Source organism: Tachypleus tridentatus, chromosome 4 (genome assembly GCF_004210375.1).
Source record: "Tachypleus tridentatus isolate NWPU-2018 chromosome 4, ASM421037v1, whole genome shotgun sequence".
In the NCBI taxonomy this organism is placed as follows: domain Eukaryota; kingdom Metazoa; phylum Arthropoda; class Merostomata; order Xiphosura; family Limulidae; genus Tachypleus; species Tachypleus tridentatus.
Window position 1 is genome coordinate 122,925,616 of NC_134828.1, and position 21,256 is coordinate 122,946,871.

Here is a 21,256-nt window from a genome sequence, read left to right on the forward strand (position 1 = left end):
TACTGGAAAAAAAGATATATATATATATATTGGAGAATGGTTTGATTTTATATTAATCCGAATCAAAATACGCTAAATTATTAATTTTCAATAATTTACTTCTGTCCGTCTCCCTTTGTATAAACTACTGATGCTTGTTTAACACAATAGTTGTTACAAAAATATTAACCTAGTTATTGCAATGGTTCATTAAAACTAAAATTATATTTATATTAATTACCATCACAAGATTGCAGACCATAGATTTCGGAGTGTTTGTTTCTGTTTTATTTTAGAGCAAAGGCACACTAGGCTATTTGACATGTTCGACACTGGAAATCGAAATCCGGATCTCAACATTGTAAGTCCGTTGACTTACCTTTGTTTGACAGAGGAATATTTTAGAAATAATCCTACAGTTACATAAAAGTCAGTATTGGTAAGAACTGTCCATCCTTACACTTTTATTCCTAGTCAGAAAAAAGCTTAATATTTTATTAAATTCCTATTACAATATTAAGACAAGAACAAAATCCAACATTCATATTCAATCAAATCATTGTTTCAACTAATGATCAAATTCTACATCATTCAGGAAGTTTTCTGGTCTAATTGAAATGTTCATTGTATGATTACGTTATGTAAAGCTAGCAAATTTGTTACATTCATAAAAAAAGGGTCGCGGGTTCGCGCCCGCGTCGCGCTAAACATGCTCGCCCTCCCAGCCGTGGGGGCGTATAATGTGACGGTCAATCCCACTATTCGTTGGTAAAAGAGTAGCCCAAGAGTTGGCGGTGGGTGGTGATGACTAGCTGCCTTCCCTCTAGTCTTACACTGCTAAATTAGGGACGGCTAGCACAGATAGCCCTCGAGTAGCTTTGTGCGAAATTCCAAAACAAACAAACAATACATTCATAAATATTAAATCGAAAGACATGATAACTATCGTTACATTACTGATCTTATAATTTATCAGTATCATTAATGTATTTATTATATAAACCCGCTGTGTTATTTTGTACCTTTATAATAACTTAATTTTAATTGTTCTCATACACTATGACCTTTGACCGACTGTTTTATAGCAGTCAATGCATGATCAGTAAGTCAAAATCTAATCGTTGTCACGTGCTATTCAATACACCAGCATCTGAAGTAAAGATAATGTTATTAGTATGATTGAACAACAATCCAATATATAAGACAGGAAAAAAATACAATTTACCTAATAATAACTAGTATTTCATTACTTTCAATAGTATTTCAGAACATTCTAACTTATTTTGTGGTTTTAAATAAATTTTAATACACCTATAAGAAGTCTGTATTATATATTTATTTCAAATGTGTTCTTAGACATTATGAATTAGTTATTAACCTTCAGTAATGGTTTTACTGTTTACAAACTTGCTACAAACGGTGAATGATAGTGGCTACATTATCGAACACTTACAAATTTGAATGTTGTTTTCTTTCGCTATGTATTATTCCCACATTATTTTCTTTTACCTGAATTATAAATTAATAAAAAGTTAACACGTAGGAACGAAACATTTTGAGGTGTTTGAATAATTTTTATTTCTGAAATTTCAATAATGGATGAGTCTTCAGAAAATATAGTAAACTGGTTAAAATATTTTAGAGGACTTTCCGTCTAGAATTGCTTTGACAAAATTTTAAGAATATTTCAGAACAATGTTTATAGTATATAAAATTAGATTACTGCCGCTAAGCGAAAACAAACAAAAGAAAATATTTATAACGAAAGCACATAAAGGCACAATTAACAGAAGAATTACAATATTACAATACGGAGAAGTAACATCGGGATAGATTGTGCTTAATTAAACCGAGCAACTTTCAGACCTGCCATCTTTTGATAACTTATTTCACTATATTAAGAACAAAAACTATTTTCGTTTTACTTTAGTCATCGAATAATTTTGAAAATCTCGAGAACTACTTTTATGTTACAAATAAATTAGGCCTGACTTAAATATCAATTATTACTCATTTTTTCTAATCCAACACAACTTTAAACTCAAACTGAATTTGTGAATAAAAGTTTCTTTTTCCTAAAACTTTTTTTTATTTTTGAATAACTACAGTGGAACGTAACGTTTTCTCACATTTATTAAATATATAGCGATATCTTACTACGATAATTCATGAATTTCATGTTTTACCATTAAGGTGTCAGCCATCTATGAATTTTGGTATTAAATAGTTCTGAAGCATTTCCACTATATAAAGAATTAAAATAAAAAATGTTGTTATAGAAATGCACCGTTGCTGAGATACAACGTTTCAGATGTTTCAACTTAATTGTTTTTATATAAGTGTAAAAAATTATTTGCTATCTTAGAACGTTCTTGTCGTTTTTAACTTATAAACGTAAGACATAATATACGTAATGTTTCGATGCTCGTAAAAATCCCAAACAAGGTTGGCTTTACAGTTTCAAATTAAACCTTGTTCAATATTCTGAAAATAAAAGTATAATTCTGTCGAGAAAAATAAAGTTCATATCTTTACTGAACTATAAAATGTCTTTGTTTTCTTGACTAATTACTAAAATACTGGTTACAGGTTCTGTGTACACAGTGGAACCCTTCTAAGCGGCCACTCCTTGAAAGCGGTCATTCAATCACAGTCCATTTTTTTGTTAACATAGTCCCTAATTAGGTACAGTGGAACCCCTCTAATCAGGCCAGTTTGTCTCAGTCCCGAAGGTGGCTGTTTTAGAGGGGTTCCACTGCATTTTTATCTTAAATGAATAAAATTAAGACCACTGAGTAAAATTTAAAATTATCCCACTAGATGACGCGGCAAACAATTTAGGTTATTTATTTCAAAATGCATGAAAGTATTCCTTGTAAGAAGTTTTTGTTTGTCTTAACGATTTTAAATAGCTTTATAAGTGAAGTTAAATACTCAAATACTTCATAAATTTAAGACTGCGTTAGTAAAAACAAAACAGGTAATTTACAGTTAATAAAAGCAGTGGCTATTCTGTAAGTAAAACTTTAAAAAAGAACATTTTAATGTTTTTTTGTTGTTTTTTTCAGACACTTGCACAAAGCTATCTACGCTAGTCGTTTTTTATTTCGAAGTGATAACACTAGAGTGAAGGCGGCTTGCTGGCCCGGCATGGCCTAGCGCGTAAGGCGTGCGACTCGTAATCCGAGGGTCGCGGGTTCGCGCCCGCGTCGCGCTAAACATGCTCGCCCTCCCAGCCGTGGGGGTGTATAATGTGACGGTCAATCCCACTATTCGTTGGTAAAAGAGTAGCCCAAGAGTTGGCGGTGGGTGGTGATGACTAGCTGCCTTCCCTCTAGTCTTACACTGCTAAATTAGGGACGGCTAGCACAGATAGCCCTCGAGTAGCTTTGTGCGAAATTCCCAAACAAACAAACAAACAAAACAGAAGGCGGCTTGCCAACAACACTCACTGCCAACTCTTGGGAAGCTCTAATTTAACAGTTAGAGGATTTATCAGAACACTAACTACCCTTAGATGTGGCTTTCTGTCAAAACAAACAAACAAAAAACGCGGTCGTTTATCATAAGGCCAAAGCAAGACACACTGTATGTTATTAACAGGAATGATAGTTTAGCAATGTTCCACCTTCTGTATCTTGGACTATGGTGATCCAAACTAAAATATATTTTAAATAAATATGCTATATTGGGCTCTTATTTCGCACTTCAGTTTTTAAGGTCATACATTGAGAAATCTCTAACTTTGATCTATTTTTTTCGTATTTTTCTTTTCGTTTTTTAATTCACATCGAATATAAACAGAAACTTTATTTGTTAGAGAAATATACTTAACTTTTATGGATTTCTTTCAAATTTGGTTCAGTGATGAAACATTGGCACTTAGAGAAGTAATGACTGTAGTTATGTTTTCTACGAAACCTAATATTCCTGTGTTATACAAAACAAATCTTGTGTTATTAGTTGTACTTTTCCAGAATATGACCACTGTTGCATTGTTATATTTGTTATTTTTTTGTCTTGTTTGTTAATTACTTATTTATTTTCTAAAGTATTTATTGCATTCCAGAATTATTTTCCCTAATACCTTGTTATTAAAATTTATATCTTACTTTTTAGTGTTCCAAAAATATACATGTAACAGTGTTTTTCTTACCATGTTATTTTGTAACAGTGTTTTTTCTTACCATGTTATTTCGTAACAGTGTTTTTTCTTATCATGTTATTTTATGTACCAAGAAACTCCAGTTCATTGTAGGGTAATAAAACGTACAGCATTTTATTAGTAAGATTAATACTTCCATGTACAGAACATGAAATAAAGTTAGTAAAGAAATATAGTTTTTCACATTATTTAGTACTGTAACAACTTACCCTAACTAATCCCTCAACTAAATTAGCAAAAACTATAGTTATAACGATAAATTACCTTCTTCAGATTTCTTCGAAGTAAACATACTTTAACAGAACTTGTTTTAAAGGCAAATCACAGTTATTTTTCACACGCCCTTCAGGAGAGACTGTAGTTCACAGCAACACTGTACACAATATACAAAACTATTTGGAACGATAGCAGTTTCATAACCATAGAAATTACTTATTGATTATTCAGTGTTTATTTGTTGTTAAACACAAAGCTGCTACACAATGGGTTACTCGTCCTTTGTTCACACCGCAAATATCAAAACATGATTCTTTAGAGTTGTAAGTTCTCGGATTTACCGCTTAACCGCCGGGGGACAATTATATAATGCTAATACGTATAAAATTCATTGACATTACAAATATTTTATTAACTGAAAATACTCTAGTGCTTCTACAAATGAAACAATTAAGAGAAATCAAAAAGCTAGAATTGTCAATAATGGCAGATGTTTTGAATGATCTAATACAAGCATGTTATGTATATTTACACATAAGAAAGATAATACAATGTGGACGCAAAAGTTTTATATTTAAATCCAACCAAACAGTCGTAATATATAAAGTAACCTCATGAGTGTGGATAACAAAATAACAAAGGTTTGTTATACACAGCTCTGGGAAATTTAATAGTTTTAGAAAAATGATAGAAAGTGGGCGGTGATACAGCACTGGTTCTAAGGAACAAAATAGTTACAATATGAAAATCCTAACATCAATTATCATTTTCTTCATAATATGTATATCATACAATTTTTATAATTCTATATGGAGTTAACACAATTTTAATAAAAAATGATAAGAAAGTAAAGCCAATGGGAGCGTGATTTTCTGAGGTTAACGCTAGAATCATTTTGAGTCAAAATAACTTACTCTAAATTCATATGGAATGCAACATGGGGTGATGACAAGAAACTGTTAATGCAGATTCCATGGCGTTACTCTAAAAGAAGCTATTAACGCTGTTTTAGAGAGGGAAAACTGCTATTATATGAAGTTAACATAACTTTAATAAAAACATTATAAGAAAGTAAAGCCAATGCTTTATCAAATTATTGTTGCAAGGTGAACGCAAGATTTATTTTGAGTCGAAATCGAGAATAACAACATAAGTATAATTTAGAAAAATGACAAAAATTTTTTAATTCTTACACCTTTGAAAAGTAAAAGAAAATACTATACCAAATTCAGTAAGTTCAGTCGCAAAATGAATCAACATGTAATAAACAACAACGCATTATTGTGGTTTCAATAAGTATCTGAGAGTCAATTTTTTAGTTTATAAAATTTGGATGTTACAGCCAGCACAAACTATGTAAATTTCTGAGATTCAAATTAATTATTTATTTATTTAAAGAATAAAATAAGTAAATGAAAACAAAAACAAAAGATCTCTGCATCAATATAAAATACAGCATCAATTTCTTCATGGTTTACACACGATTGTATTAGCAAATTACTTCTCAGTATCTATAATTTACCTACTTTTCCAACACATGGTGCAAGAACAACACCGTAGATTATTTATTTGAATGGCCTCAAGTATTTAACACATGAGAAATTAAACAAAATAAACAAAGAAGTGAAGCATTTTAATTAATACTTAAAACATAAAATAACTTAATATCGTTGTCACAATCTTGTAATACTCGTTAAACACACCTTCTTCCATGTGAAATTTTGAAATCAAGCACGAACCTATAAGAAAGTTCAATAACCTTCAAGTCTTAACCTCGGCTTCTTGAATCCTCTGTTCCCATTGGGCGATCAACGCACTTCGTCGTCTTTGATTAGCTGTAGTTGGAGCCTAAAACCAACCAAACAAGAGTGTTTCAGTTATAGATATAAACAAGTTTTCTACGTTTGTCGAAAACACATTGTACTACTAAGGAATGGCTTACATGAATTAATGTAATTCGCCTTTTTATTGCCAGTATTAACTGCATCAATGTTTTACATCGAAGCAAAAATTGTGAAAATGTAGTCTAGTTATTATTATGGAGTTAAAAGCACAATATTTTATATTGTAACAGTACAATGCCATACATTGTAACAATAAGCCATATAGTAATCAATATAATACTACTTATTGTGTGACGGATTTAATATTACGTATTTACTATTTATGTTTGTTTTAGTTTAATATACAGTTAAAAATATACGTGTGTTGGGAAAGTCCCGCCTATTCTCGAAATTTGCAGAAGATTCTCGAGCGTATGAATCAACAATGTACTATGAATGTAAAATACCAGTAATTGTCACTATTGTTATCATTTGTAAACTCTCGAGAACTTCGTCTAAAATTTATAAATCGACGCGTCAAGAGACAGTTAAAAAGAATATTACTGATCAGCTACAGTCAGTAAACTATAAGCCTCAAAACTGCAGTTGTGATTACAATTCTGATTAACGCTTATTAATCAGAAAACTACAGATATTTGACCAGGAACGTTTAAAGATTTCGAATATTATAAACCGTTCAACTTCAGAGAATTAATATCGGGCGTTAGTACTTCTACAAGAGCATTAAATATCTATCTTCCTCCATGAAAAGTAAGTTTGTAAACCGCATCAATATTATTGATATAAAACAAACTCTAACTAAACCTTTTTTTGCAAATGGTATTAAGTATCATACGCAGTATAACATATATATATGTATTAATATAGCATGAATTTGTTTAAAGTAAAATATTTTTAGGCACATGATTGAAATGTTCTGAGGGCTGTCTAAAGTTTGTAAGAATCATGATTGCACTCCCAATGCCGTTTCCAATTGGCTTGAGAAAAATGCATAGTATTTGGTATACAATGTCTCAGTGAAAAAGTCTATAATCTTGATACATTGAAATTGATATATTACCAAGTTTTTGTAGTTTGTTGTGTAAAATATGTTGTTTTGTTTCACATTATTACATTATCAAATAAGTCTTTCTGTTTTGTTTCACATTATTACACTATTAAATAAGTGTTCTTAAATTCTATGTTAAAATTAATTTAACCACTTGTATGGAATTATAACATTTCCTGTAAAACATCTAAAAAACATAGGGTTAAGAGACAGCTGCTTGTTTACTGAGTTTACATTGACCTCAATTTTATACAAGTTCAACAAGGGTAAATAAAGTTAGGCTTAATTACAACACGTAAGGCTTTTCCTTTCTAAAGTTTGTTTTTAAGACGTCTTCATTTGGTGTTATAGTCCCTAAACCTCATTTACAATAACTGTTAGAGAATTTAAGAGAGTTTAAAGTGAAGTATATTTTAATGGTGATTTTTGTTCCGACTAACAAAACCGTCATTATCTGATATTCACCAAGTCTGGTGTATTTCACTACCACGACTACGTTATCTATCATTATTTCACATTCACCAATGTTTGATGTATTTCACTATTACTATTGTGTTATCTATCTGTCATTATATGATATTAACAAGTCTGGTGTATTTCACTACCATTACTGTATTATTTTTCATTATCTCACATTCACCAATGCTTGATGTGTTTCACTACCACTACTGTGTTATAATAACAAGTCACCACCTCCTTACCGCGCTGGAATTAAAATATCTTGTTAATAGCTAATACATCAGGTCTGATAAGTAATATTATGCAGCAACTGAAGAGCAATGAATTAAAATACAGCAGCTGAACTTATGTTTGTGTGGTAACCTTTAACCCATTTGAAATGAAAATGTATCACTTGGTCTACTATTAAAAAATATGTGAAAAGCAGGACTATGTTTTTTTCTGCTTTTGCAAAGGTAAGGTCAGATTTTAGCCTCTCCTTTCTCTCACACATTGTATTTTGATACAGTAACTATATAATAAAATAGACCAAAACTCAATTAGCTTTCCTGATTGCTTATACCAAAATAACCTTCACATTGTTAAACGGCAATTGGCTTCCAATATTTTCGTAAAATATTCTTACAAGTGAAAGAACTGTGTTGAAAGTAAATAGTGGATGATTTTTTCAAGAGATAGGATTTTTTTATTGGGTTTTTGTAAAGTTTACTGTGATATTTTCTGAGTTTTAGGGTGTTTCACTGGATTCACCAGAAAATGAAATGATTCAATGAATGAAAATTTTTCAGGTGAATAAAAAAGTTACGTTTCTTGTTTGAACGAAAAAGTGATAGCATTTGGTAAAAAATAAATATATTGGTCCATTGAACCAGAGGACAGCTCTTTACTTTCAGTTGTTGCTATCTGTGTATTTCAGTGGCTATAACAACCAAAGTGTGCAAATCAAACGCTTCAGTGTAATATAAAAACTTCAAAAGCGTCAACTACGCAAAACACCAAAATGCTTATTTAAGAAAGGTTCTGTAACGCGACGCACTCTTATAAATTGTTGAGAAAAAAATTTGCGACGTACCTTTATTTCTTCGTGGTTTTCCATGGTACCGTTTTCGGACAGGTCAGGATTACTACTGGACCGTTCTTTAAGGATTTGGGAATTGTCTTGACCAAATGATTCAGTTTGGCCATCATTGTCATCAATCAGTGTGTGGAGGTTAGGCTGTGAAGAAGCAAGATGACGAGTCCGCTGAATCCTGTACAGTTGAAGTACAACAGTAATTAATAACAATATAATCCTGTACAGTTGAAGTACAACAGTAATTAATAACAATATAATCCTGTACAGATGAAGTACAACAGTAATTAATAACAATATAATCTTGTACAGTTAAAGTACAACAGTAATTAATAACAATATAATCCTGTACAGTTGAAGTACAACAGTAATTAATAACAATATAATCCTGTACAGTTGAAGTACAACAGTAATTAATTACAATATAATCCTGTACAGTTGAAGTACAACAGTAATTAATAACAATATAATCCTGTACAGTTGAAGTACAACAGTAATTAATAACAATATAATCCTGTACAGTTGAAGTACAACAGTAATTAATAACAATATAATCCTGTACAGTTGAAGTACAACAGTAATTAATTACAATATAATCCTGTACAGTTGAAGTACAACAGTAATTAATAACAATATAATCCTGTACAGTTGAAGTACAACAGTAATTAATAACAATATAATCCTGTACAGTTGAAGTACAACAGTAATTAATAACAATATAATCCTGTACAGTTGAAGTACAACAGTAATTAATAACAATATAATCCTGTACAGTTGAAGTACAACAGTAATTAATAACAATATAATCCTGTACAGTTGAAGTACAACAGTAATTAATAACAATATAATCCTGTACAGATGAAGTACAACAGTAATTAATAACAATATAATCCTCTACAGTTGAAGTACAACAGTAATTAATAACAATATAATCCTGTACAGTTGAAGTACAACAGTAATTAATAACAATATAATCCTGTACAGTTGAAGTACAACAGTAATTAATTACAATATAATCCTGTACAGTTGAAGTACAACAGTAATTAATAACAATATAATCCTGTACAGTTGAAGTACAACAGTAATTAATAACAATATAATCCTGTACAGTTGAAGTACAACAGTAATTAATTACAATATAATCCTGTACAGTTGAAGTACAACAGTAATTAATAACAATATAATCCTGTACAGTTGAAGTACAACAGTAATTAATTACAATATAATCCTGTACAGTTGAAGTACAACAGTAATTAATAACAATATAATCCTGTACAGTTGAAGTACAACAGTAATTAATAACAATATAATCCTGTACAGTTGAAGTACAACAGTAATTAATACAATATAATCCTGTACAGTTGAAGTACAACAGTAATTAATTACAATATAATCCTGTACAGTTGAAGTACAACAGTAATTAATAACAATATAATCCTGTACAGTTGAAGTACAACAGTAATTAATAACAATATAATCCTGTACAGTTGAAGTACAACAGTAATTAATTACAATATAATCCTGTACAGTTGAAGTACAACAGTAATTAATAACAATATAATCCTGTACAGTTGAAGTACAACAGTAATTAATAACAATATAATCCTGTACAGTTGAAGTACAACAGTAATTAATTACAATATAATCCTGTACAGTTGAAGTACAACAGTAATTAATAACAATATAATCCTGTACAGTTGAAGTACAACAGTAATTAATAACAATATAATCCTGTACAGTTGAAGTACAACAGTAATTAATAACAATATAATCCTGTACAGTTGAAGTACAACAGTAATTAATTACAATATAATCCTGTACAGTTGAAGTACAACAGTAATTAATAACAATATAATCCTGTACAGTTGAAGTACAACAGTAATTAATAACAATATAATCCTGTACAGTTGAAGTACAACAGTAATTAATAACAATATAATCATGTACAGTTGAAGTACAACAGTAATTAATAACAATATAATCCTGTACAGTTGAAGTACAACAGTAATTAATTACAATATAATCCTGTACAGTTGAAGTACAACAGTAATTAATAACAATATAATCCTGTACAGTTGAAGTACAACAGTAATTAATAACAATATAATCCTGTACAGTTGAAGTACAACAGTAATTAATAACAATATAATCCTGTACAGTTGAAGTACAACAGTAATTAATTACAATATAATCCTGTACAGTTGAAGTACAACAGTAATTAATAACAATATAATCCTGTACAGTTGAAGTACAACAGTAATTAATAACAATATAATCCTGTACAGTTGAAGTACAACAGTAATTAATAACAATATAATCCTGTACAGTTGAAGTACAACAGTAATTAATAACAATATAATCCTGTACAGTTGAAGTACAACAGTAATTAATTACAATATAATCCTGTACAGTTGAAGTACAACAGTAATTAATAACAATATAATCCTGTACAGTTGAAGTACAACAGTAATTAATAACAATATAATCCTGTACAGTTGAAGTACAACAGTAATTAATAACAATATAATCCTGTACAGTTGAAGTACAACAGTAATTAATACAATATAATCCTGTACAGTTGAAGTACAACAGTAATTAATAACAATATAATCCTGTACAGTTGAAGTACAACAGTAATTAATAACAATATAATCCTGTACAGTTGAAGTACAACAGTAATTAATTACAATATAATCCTGTACAGTTGAAGTACAACAGTAATTAATAACAATATAATCCTGTACAGTTGAAGTACAACAGTAATTAATAACAATATAATCCTGTACAGTTGAAGTACAACAGTAATTAATAACAATATAATCCTGTACAGTTGAAGTACAACAGTAATTAATAACAATATAATCCTGTACAGTTGAAGTACAACAGTAATTAATTACAATATAATCCTGTACAGTTACAACAGACAATACAACAGTACAGTTGAAGTACAACAGTAATCCTGTACAATATAAGTCCTGTACAGTAATTAATTAAACAATATAATCCTGTACAGTTGAAGTACAACAGTAATTAATAACAATATAATCCTGTACAGTTGAAGTACAACAGTAATTAATAACAATATAATCCTGTACAGTTGAAGTACAACAGTAATTAATAACAATATAATCCTGTACAGTTGAAGTACAACAGTAATTAATAACAATATAATCCTGTACAGTTGAAGTACAACAGTAATTAATAACAATATAATCCTGTACAGTTGAAGTACAACAGTAATTAATAACAATATAATCCTGTACAGTTGAAGTACAACAGTAATTAATAACAATATAATCCTGTACAGTTGAAGTACAACAGTAATTAATAACAATATAATCCTGTACAGTTGAAGTACAACAGTAATTAATAACAATATAATCCTGTACAGTTGAAGTACAACAGTAATTAATAACAATATAATCCTGTACAGTTGAAGTACAACAGTAATTAATTACAATATAATCCTGTACAGTTGAAGTACAACAGTAATTAATAACAATATAATCCTGTACAGTTGAAGTACAACAGTAATTAATAACAATATAATCCTGTACAGTTGAAGTACAACAGTAATTAATAACAATATAATCCTGTACAGTTGAAGTACAACAGTAATTAAACAATATAATCCTGTACAGTTGAAGTACAACAGTAATTAATAACAATATAATCCTGTACAGTTGAAGTACAACAGTAATTAATAACAATATAATCCTGTACAGTTGAAGTACAACAGTAATTAATAACAATATAATCCTGTACAGTTGAAGTACAACAGTAATTAATAACAATATAATCCTGTACAGTTGAAGTACAACAGTAATTAATAACAATATAATCCTGTACAGTTGAAGTACAACAGTAATTAATAACAATATAATCCTGTACAGTTGAAGTACAACAGTAATTAATAACAATATAATCCTGTACAGTTGAAGTACAACAGTAATTAATAACAATATAATCCTGTAATTAATAACAATATATCCTGTAGTTGAAGTACAACAGTAATTAATAACAATATAATCCTGTACAGTTGAAGTACAACAGTAATTAATAACAATATAATCCTGTACAGTTGAAGTACAACAGTAATTAATAACAATATAATCCTGTACAGTTGAAGTACAACAGTAATTAATAACAATATAATCCTGTACAGTTGAAGTACAACAGTAATTAATAACAATATAATCCTGTACAGTTGAAGTACAACAGTAATTAATAACAATATAATCCTGTACAGTTGAAGTACAACAGTAATTAATAACAATATAATCCTGTACAGTTGAAGTACAACAGTAATTAATAACAATATAATCCTGTACAGTTGAAGTACAACAGTAATTAATAACAATATAATCCTGTACAGTTGAAGTACAACAGTAATTAATAACAATATAATCCTGTACAGTTGAAGTACAACAGTAATTAATAACAATATAATCCTGTACAGTTGAAGTACAACAGTAATTAATAACAATATAATCCTGTACAGTTGAAGTACAACAGTAATTAATAACAATATAATCCTGTACAGTTGAAGTACAACAGTAATTAATAACAATATAATCCTGTACAGTTGAAGTACAACAGTAATTAATAACAATATAATCCTGTACAGTTGAAGTACAACAGTAATTAATAACAATATAATCCTGTACAGTTGAAGTACAACAGTAATTAATAACAATATAATCCTGTACAGTTGAAGTACAACAGTAATTAATAACAATATAATCCTGTACAGTTGAAGTACAACAGTAATTAATAACAATATAATCCTGTACAGTTGAAGTACAACAGTAATTAATAACAATATAATCCTGTACAGTTGAAGTACAACAGTAATTAATAACAATATAATCCTGTACAGTTGAAGTACAACAGTAATTAATAACAATATAATCCTGTACAGTTGAAGTACAACAGTAATTAATAACAATATAATCCTGTACAGTTGAAGTACAACAGTAATTAATAACAATATAATCCTGTACAGTTGAAGTACAACAGTAATTAATAACAATATAATCCTGTACAGTTGAAGTACAACAGTAATTAATAACAATATAATCCTGTACAGTTGAAGTACAACAGTAATTAATAACAATATAATCCTGTACAGTTGAAGTACAACAGTAATTAATAACAATATAATCCTGTACAGTTGAAGTACAACAGTAATTAATAACAATATAATCCTGTACAGTTGAAGTACAACAGTAATTAATAACAATATAATCCTGTACAGTTGAAGTACAACAGTAATTAATAACAATATAATCCTGTACAGTTGAAGTACAACAGTAATTAATAACAATATAATCAGTTGTACAGTAATTAATAACAATATAATTGTACAAGTACAACAGTAATTAATAACAATATAATCATGTACAGTTAAAGTACAACAGTAATTAATAACAATATAATCCTGTACAGTTGAAGTACAACAGTAATTAATAACAATATAATCCTGTACAGTTGAAGTACAACAGTAATTAATAACAATATAATCCTGTACAGTTGAAGTACAACAGTAATTAATAACAATATAATCCTGTACAGTTGAAGTACAACAGTAATTAATAACAATATAATCCTGTACAGTTGAAGTACAACAGTAATTAATAACAATATAATCCTGTACAGTTGAAGTACAACAGTAATTAATAACAATATAATCCTGTACAGTTGAAGTACAACAGTAATTAATACAATATAATCCTGTACAGTTGAAGTACAACAGTAATTAATAACAATATAATCCTGTACAGTTGAAGTACAACAGTAATTAATAACAATATAATCCTGTACAGTTGAAGTACAACAGTAATTAATAACAATATAATCCTGTACAGTTGAAGTACAACAGTAATTAATAACAATATAATCCTGTACAGTTGAAGTACAACAGTAATTAATAACAATATAATCCTGTACAGTTGAAGTACAACAGTAATTAATAACAATATAATCCTGTACAGTTGAAGTACAACAGTAATTAATAACAATATAATCCTGTACAGTTGAAGTACAACAGTAATTAATAACAATATAATCCTGTACAGTTGAAGTACAACAGTAATTAATAACAATATAATCCTGTACAGTTGAAGTACAACAGTAATTAATAACAATATAATCCTGTACAGTTGAAGTACAACAGTAATTAATAACAATATAATCCTGTACAGTTGAAGTACAACAGTAATTAATAACAATATAATCCTGTACAGTTGAAGTACAACAGTAATTAATAACAATATAATCATGTACAGTTGAAGTACAACAGTAATTAATAACAATATAATCCTGTACAGTTGAAGTACAACAGTAATTAATAACAATATAATCCTGTACAGTTGAAGTACAACAGTAATTAATAACAATATAATCCTGTACAGTTGAAGTACAACAGTAATTAATAACAATATAATCCTGTACAGTTGAAGTACAACAGTAATTAATAACAATATAATCCTGTACAGTTGAAGTACAACAGTAATTAATAACAATATAATCCTGTACAGTTGAAGTACAACAGTAATTAATAACAATATAATCCTGTACAGTTGAAGTACAACAGTAATTAATAACAATATAATCCTGTACAGTTGAAGTACAACAGTAATTAATAACAATATAATCCTGTACAGTTGAAGTACAACAGTAATTAATAACAATATAATCCTGTACAGTTGAAGTACAACAGTAATTAATAACAATATAATCCTGTACAGTTGAAGTACAACAGTAATTAATAACAATATAATCCTGTACAGTTGAAGTACAACAGTAATTAATAACAATATAATCCTGTACAGTTGAAGTACAACAGTAATTAATAACAATATAATCCTGTACAGTTGAAGTACAACAGTAATTAATAACAATATAATCCTGTACAGTTGAAGTACAACAGTAATTAATAACAATATAATCCTGTACAGTTGAAGTACAACAGTAATTAATAACAATATAATCCTGTACAGTTGAAGTACAACAGTAATTAATAACAATATAATCCTGTACAGTTGAGGTACAACAGTAATTAATTACAATATAATTCTGTACAGTTGAAGTACAACAGTAATTAATAACAATATAATCCTGTACAGTTGAAGTACAACAGTAATTAATAACAATATAATCCTGTACAGTTGAAGTACAACAGTAATTAATAACAATATAATCCTGTACAGTTGAAGTACAACAGTAATTAATAACAATATAATCCTGTACAGTTGAAGTACAACAGTAATTAATAACAATATAATCCTGTACAGTTGAAGTACAACAGTAATTAATAACAATATAATCCTGTACAGTTGAAGTACAACAGTAATTAATAACAATATAATCCTGTACAGTTGAAGTACAACAGTAATTAATAACAATATAATCCTGTACAGTTGAAGTACAACAGTAATTAATTACAATATAATCCTGTACAGTTGAAGTACAACAGTAATTAATAACAATATAATCCTGTACAGTTGAAGTACAACAGTAATTAATAACAATATAATCCTGTACAGTTGAAGTACAACAGTAATTAATAACAATATAATCCTGTACAGTTGAAGTACAACAGTAATTAATAACAATATAATCCTGTACAGTTGAAGTACAACAGTAATTAATAATAACAATATAATCCTGTACAGTTGAAGTACAACAGTAATTAATAACAATATAATCCTGTACAGTTGAAGTACAACAGTAATTAATAACAATATAATCCTGTACAGTTGAAGTACAACAGTAATTAATAACAATATAATCATGTACAGTTGAAGTACAACAGTAATTAATAACAATATAATCCTGTACAGTTGAAGTACAACAGTAATTAATAACAATATAATCCTGTACAGTTGAAGTACAACAGTAATTAATAACAATATAATCCTGTACAGTTGAAGTACAACAGTAATTAATAACAATATAATCCTGTACAGTTGAAGTACAACAGTAATTAATAACAATATAATCCTGTACAGTTGAAGTACAACAGTAATTAATAACAATATAATCCTGTACAGTTGAAGTACAACAGTAATTAATAACAATATAATCCTGTACAGTTGAAATATAACAGTAATTAATAACAATATAATCCTGTACAGTTGAAGTACAACAGTAATTAATAACAATATAATCCTGTACAGTTGAAGTACAACAGTAATTAATAACAATATAATCCTGTACAGTTGAAGTACAACAGTAATTAATAACAATATAATCCTGTACAGTTGAAGTACAACAGTAATTAATAACAATATAATCCTGTACAGTTGAAGTACAACAGTAATTAATAACAATATAATCCTGTACAGTTGAAGTACAACAGTAATTAATAACAATATAATCCTGTACAGTTGAAATATAACAGTAATTAATAACAATATAATCCTGTACAGTTGAAGTACAACAGTAATTAATAACAATATAATCCTGTACAGTTGAAGTACAACAGTAATTAATAACAATATAATCCTGTACAGTTGAAGTACAACAGTAATTAATAACAATATAATCCTGTACAGTTGAAGTACAACAGTAATTAATAACAATATAATTCTGTACAGTTGAAGTACAACAGTAATTAATAACAATATAATCCTGTACAGTTGAAGTACAACAGTAATTAATAACAATATAATCCTGTACAGTTGAGGTACAACAGTAATTAATTACAATATAATTCTGTACAGTTGAAGTACAACAGTAATTAATAACAATATAATCATGTACAGTTGAAGTACAACAGTAATTAATAACAATATAATCATGTACAGTTAAAGTACAACAGTAATTAATAACAATATAATCCTGTACAGTTGAAGTACAACAGTAATTAATAACAATATAATCCTGTACAGTTGAAGTACAACAGTAATTAATAACAATATAATCCTGTACAGTTGAAGCAAAACAGTAATTAATAACAATATAATCCTGTACAGTTGAAGTACAACAGTAATTAATAACAATATAATCCTGTACAGTTGAAGTACAACAGTAATTAATAACAATATAATCCTGTACAGTTGAAGTACAACAGTAATTAATAACAATATAATCCTGTACAGTTGAAGTACAACAGTAATTAATAACAATATAATCCTGTACAGTTGAAGTACAACAGTAATTAATAACAATATAATCCTGTACAGTTGAAGTACAACAGTAATTAATAACAATATAATCCTGTACAGTTGAAGTACAACAGTAATTAATAACAATATAATCCTGTACAGTTGAAGTACAACAGTAATTAATAACAATATAATCCTGTACAGTTGAAGTACAACAGTAATTAATAACAATATAATCCTGTACAGTTGAAATATAACAGTGATTAATAGCAATAAGCCTGTACAGTTGAAGTACAACAGTGATTAATAACAATATATTCCAGACTTGAAACTTGAGAACTAGCAAGTACGAAATAACACTTTCACTTGTGAACTGCAACATCAGAACTGTTCAGTATATAATGGAGACAATACAATAAAAATGTTAAAAAGAAAGCAAGCAATAACCAAAAATGGCGAGAGACATAACATTCTGGAAACATGGTACAATGCGAACTTGTTCAGATCTTGAACAATGTAAATATCAAATTACTATTAACAAAAAATAGTTAAACCCATGCAAGGAATCTACAAATTAGTTTTAACTATTAATAATGTTTATTTTAGTTTAATAAGAGAGGTTTATAACGTTTTTTAATGTTCGAGGATGTGAAAAGGCAGCAACTCAATGATCTTCATATTTAAAAGAACCTATATATTCCATAAATGTATAAACATAAAACTATAGGGGATTTAAATTCAGGATTTAGTTTTCAATAAGTCGAACGAATATTGACAGGTAGCTGAACAATAAGCATCCCAATAACGATAATATACACGTATAGTCAGTATAATATAAACTGGTAGACTATGTTTAAGACTTCCTTTAAATTAATTTGTGTACAATATATTATGTGAAAGTTATGGAATATGTTAATTATTTATATTTGGGACGCTAGTTTGCGTTTGTTTGTATTTGTTTCCCTACTTCCTAGTGGTAGCAAAATCAAAGAAGCCTCATTTATACAACAACTCTAGCATCTAGCAGCACCCCCTACAGTCTCGTACCCTTTTATGCTCTCGCCCCTAAGACATCTGTCTGGCAACGGTCAGTTGCAAATTCTCTTTGTTGACCTGAAAATGATCTAAGACGGTTGAAACGTTGTTCTGTTCTTTATTTTAATTAAGGTTTTAACATCCATATCAGCCATCTTTAGGGTTCATTTTTACTTCAAGTGTTTTTCTGGTCATCATAAGATAGAGTACGCTCTCAGTCTTGTAGAAATTTCCCAGACGAGAACGGAAGTTGGAAAATGGTTATTAACCATCTGTTGTTTCCGCCTAGATCACAGTCTCGACGAAATATGTAAAAAGTCATGCGGAGTAAGTGGCAGTACGTTTATCGTGTTAGCTGACGTAATACAGCATAACTAGAAACATAACTTGATGGAGCAAGAAGTAATTTTTATAAAAGGTTGTAATTTGTTAGAATAATCTGACGTCACGTTGCAACATAATTCCTAGACTGTGGCAGGCAAAATTATTCCGAAGTAAGGAATTCATGGTGAAATCAATAGCAATGATTTCCAGGATACTAGACATTTCAAAGCCTCATGAAAGTTTATTGCCACTTAAAATGACTAGTGTACAATCAACACAAAATGAGATTTTGTGGCTTACTTATGAGTATTAAACATAATATTTTTCTGTTTTAAAGAGAAATACAAAACACAAAGCTTACCGTAACTCTTCCTCTCGTTGTTTTAGTTCCTTTAATTCCTCTTGGATTTTTAATTCAGTTGAGGGAAGAGATTTTCTATGAGCTAAAGGTGGCTTCCCTTCGGTCTTCTCTCTTCTTACGACAACAGGAGCCAAAGCATTGAAATTGCCATATGTTTGGTTTACATTTTGAACGGCAGAAGAACCTCTAATAAACGCAGGGGTTGGGTAACCGTTGGAAGTGCTTTTTAGACTGGAAGAACAAATAGCACGGACTTCTTTACCTCGGCTGGCAATGAATCTTTGCATACTGATTCCCCTTTTTCCTGTTGGATTTTGGACAAACCTTCGACCTGGTGGTGTAATCGTATTAGAAGAGTTTGAAGAACTCGAAGGGGAAGGAATTCTTGTTTCCTGTCCGTTCATGATAGAAGAAGGTGTCTTAGTTGGTTGTGAAATAACACTATCAGGAACTACGCCTTGAACTTTAGCTGGCAGTTGAAGTGACAAAGTGTTATTTGAAACCATTGCACCTGTTTGAATTGGTACTAAAAGTGGTGATGACGAGGCATCATCATGTTGAGCTGAAGTGATTATATTTTTATATTGCTGCGGCTCAACCGAATTTAAAGTTATTTCTTCTTTCAGGGAGAAATCTCCATCACCGAGTCTTGTTACTTTAGAATCAGTTCGTTCTTGCGAAATTGTTTGAATTTGACCACCTGCTCGAAGGGCCAGCTCACGTTCTGTTTGCTCATTAATTTCCTTTTGTATCCTAGATGTGGCCAGCATTTTCTGAGTGTCACCATTGAAAGTCGTAGGCGTGGATGATTTCGATCTTGAGAAGTTGGGTGTATTTGAATTTTTAGTAGATTCCTTCTCACCTTCTGTTGAATTTTTAGTAGATTCCTGATCACCTTCTGTTGTAGGAGACATCTGAGTGCGTTGAGACATCTGAGAGCCTTGAGACATCTGAGTGCGTTGAGACATCTGAGAGCCTTGAGACATCTGAGTGCGTTCTCTTCTTAAAGCTTCTTCTTTTTCTTTCGCTAGACGAATTTCTTTTTCTACAGGAGACTCACTCATGGATATATAAACAGCCGTCTCTTGAGTTTCATTGTCTAATAATGGCTTGACCTTTACATTTGCTTTCTGTCTATTTGCGAAAGCAAATCCCAAATTGTATTGCTGACCACCGTGCAGAGTGTCCAAAGGAATGGCCGGAGTGTGATGTCTTCTATGTTCAGGCTGAACAGTGTTTGTAAATGGCGACCGACGTTCAGAAGATGGATTATCGCCACGCGAGCTTCCAGATTTCACAGAATAATCAGAGTGGCTAGTTTCAATGCTAACATCATTATCTTCTTCGTTTGGCAACGTCTCATTGATATCAGAAGAACGGATACTCTCACGCAGAGCTCGGAGCTCTTTCTCTCGTTCCTTAAATTCTCGGATCTCCATGGCAATTTTCGACTCAGTAGTATAACTGGTGTAAGTATTCTCAGACTTTTGCTGTAAGGGTAAAGGAGAAGATGACGGTCGCTCCGATTTTCTTTGGGACTCTTGGGTTAAGTCTACTACTCCCACTGCAATACTGTTATTGACATGCATGTGTTTTATTGGACTTGTAGAAATATTCCGTCTTTCTCTAGCGAGCATTTCCTC

General features: G+C 29.8%; 1 protein-coding gene and 1 long non-coding RNA gene across 3 annotated transcripts; one reads left to right on the forward strand and one right to left on the reverse strand.

Annotated features, from left to right (window-relative positions):
* Positions 1–50: 50 nt before the first annotated feature.
* On the forward strand, positions 51–4,297 carry LOC143249974 (uncharacterized). 2 transcript variants are annotated; one of them, XR_013028070.1, is made up of 3 exons: positions 51–418; positions 2,569–3,111; positions 3,410–4,297. It is a non-coding gene; the product is annotated as an uncharacterized LOC143249974 (long non-coding RNA). The 2 variants fall into 2 exon arrangements; XR_013028069.1 differs by having other exon boundaries at positions 57–418; positions 3,048–3,111; positions 3,410–4,295.
* Positions 4,298–4,832: 535 nt separating this feature from the next.
* On the reverse strand, positions 4,833–21,254 carry LOC143249975 (uncharacterized). The gene is made up of 3 exons (XM_076500609.1): positions 19,614–21,254; positions 8,784–8,961; positions 4,833–6,208 (listed from the first exon to the last, which is right to left on the reverse strand). The coding sequence occupies exons 1-3, from the start codon at positions 21,248–21,250 to the stop codon at positions 6,122–6,124; spliced, it is 1,902 nt and encodes a 633-aa protein (XP_076356724.1). The 5' UTR covers positions 21,251–21,254; the 3' UTR covers positions 4,833–6,121.
* Between the last annotated feature and the right edge of the window lie 2 nt (positions 21,255–21,256).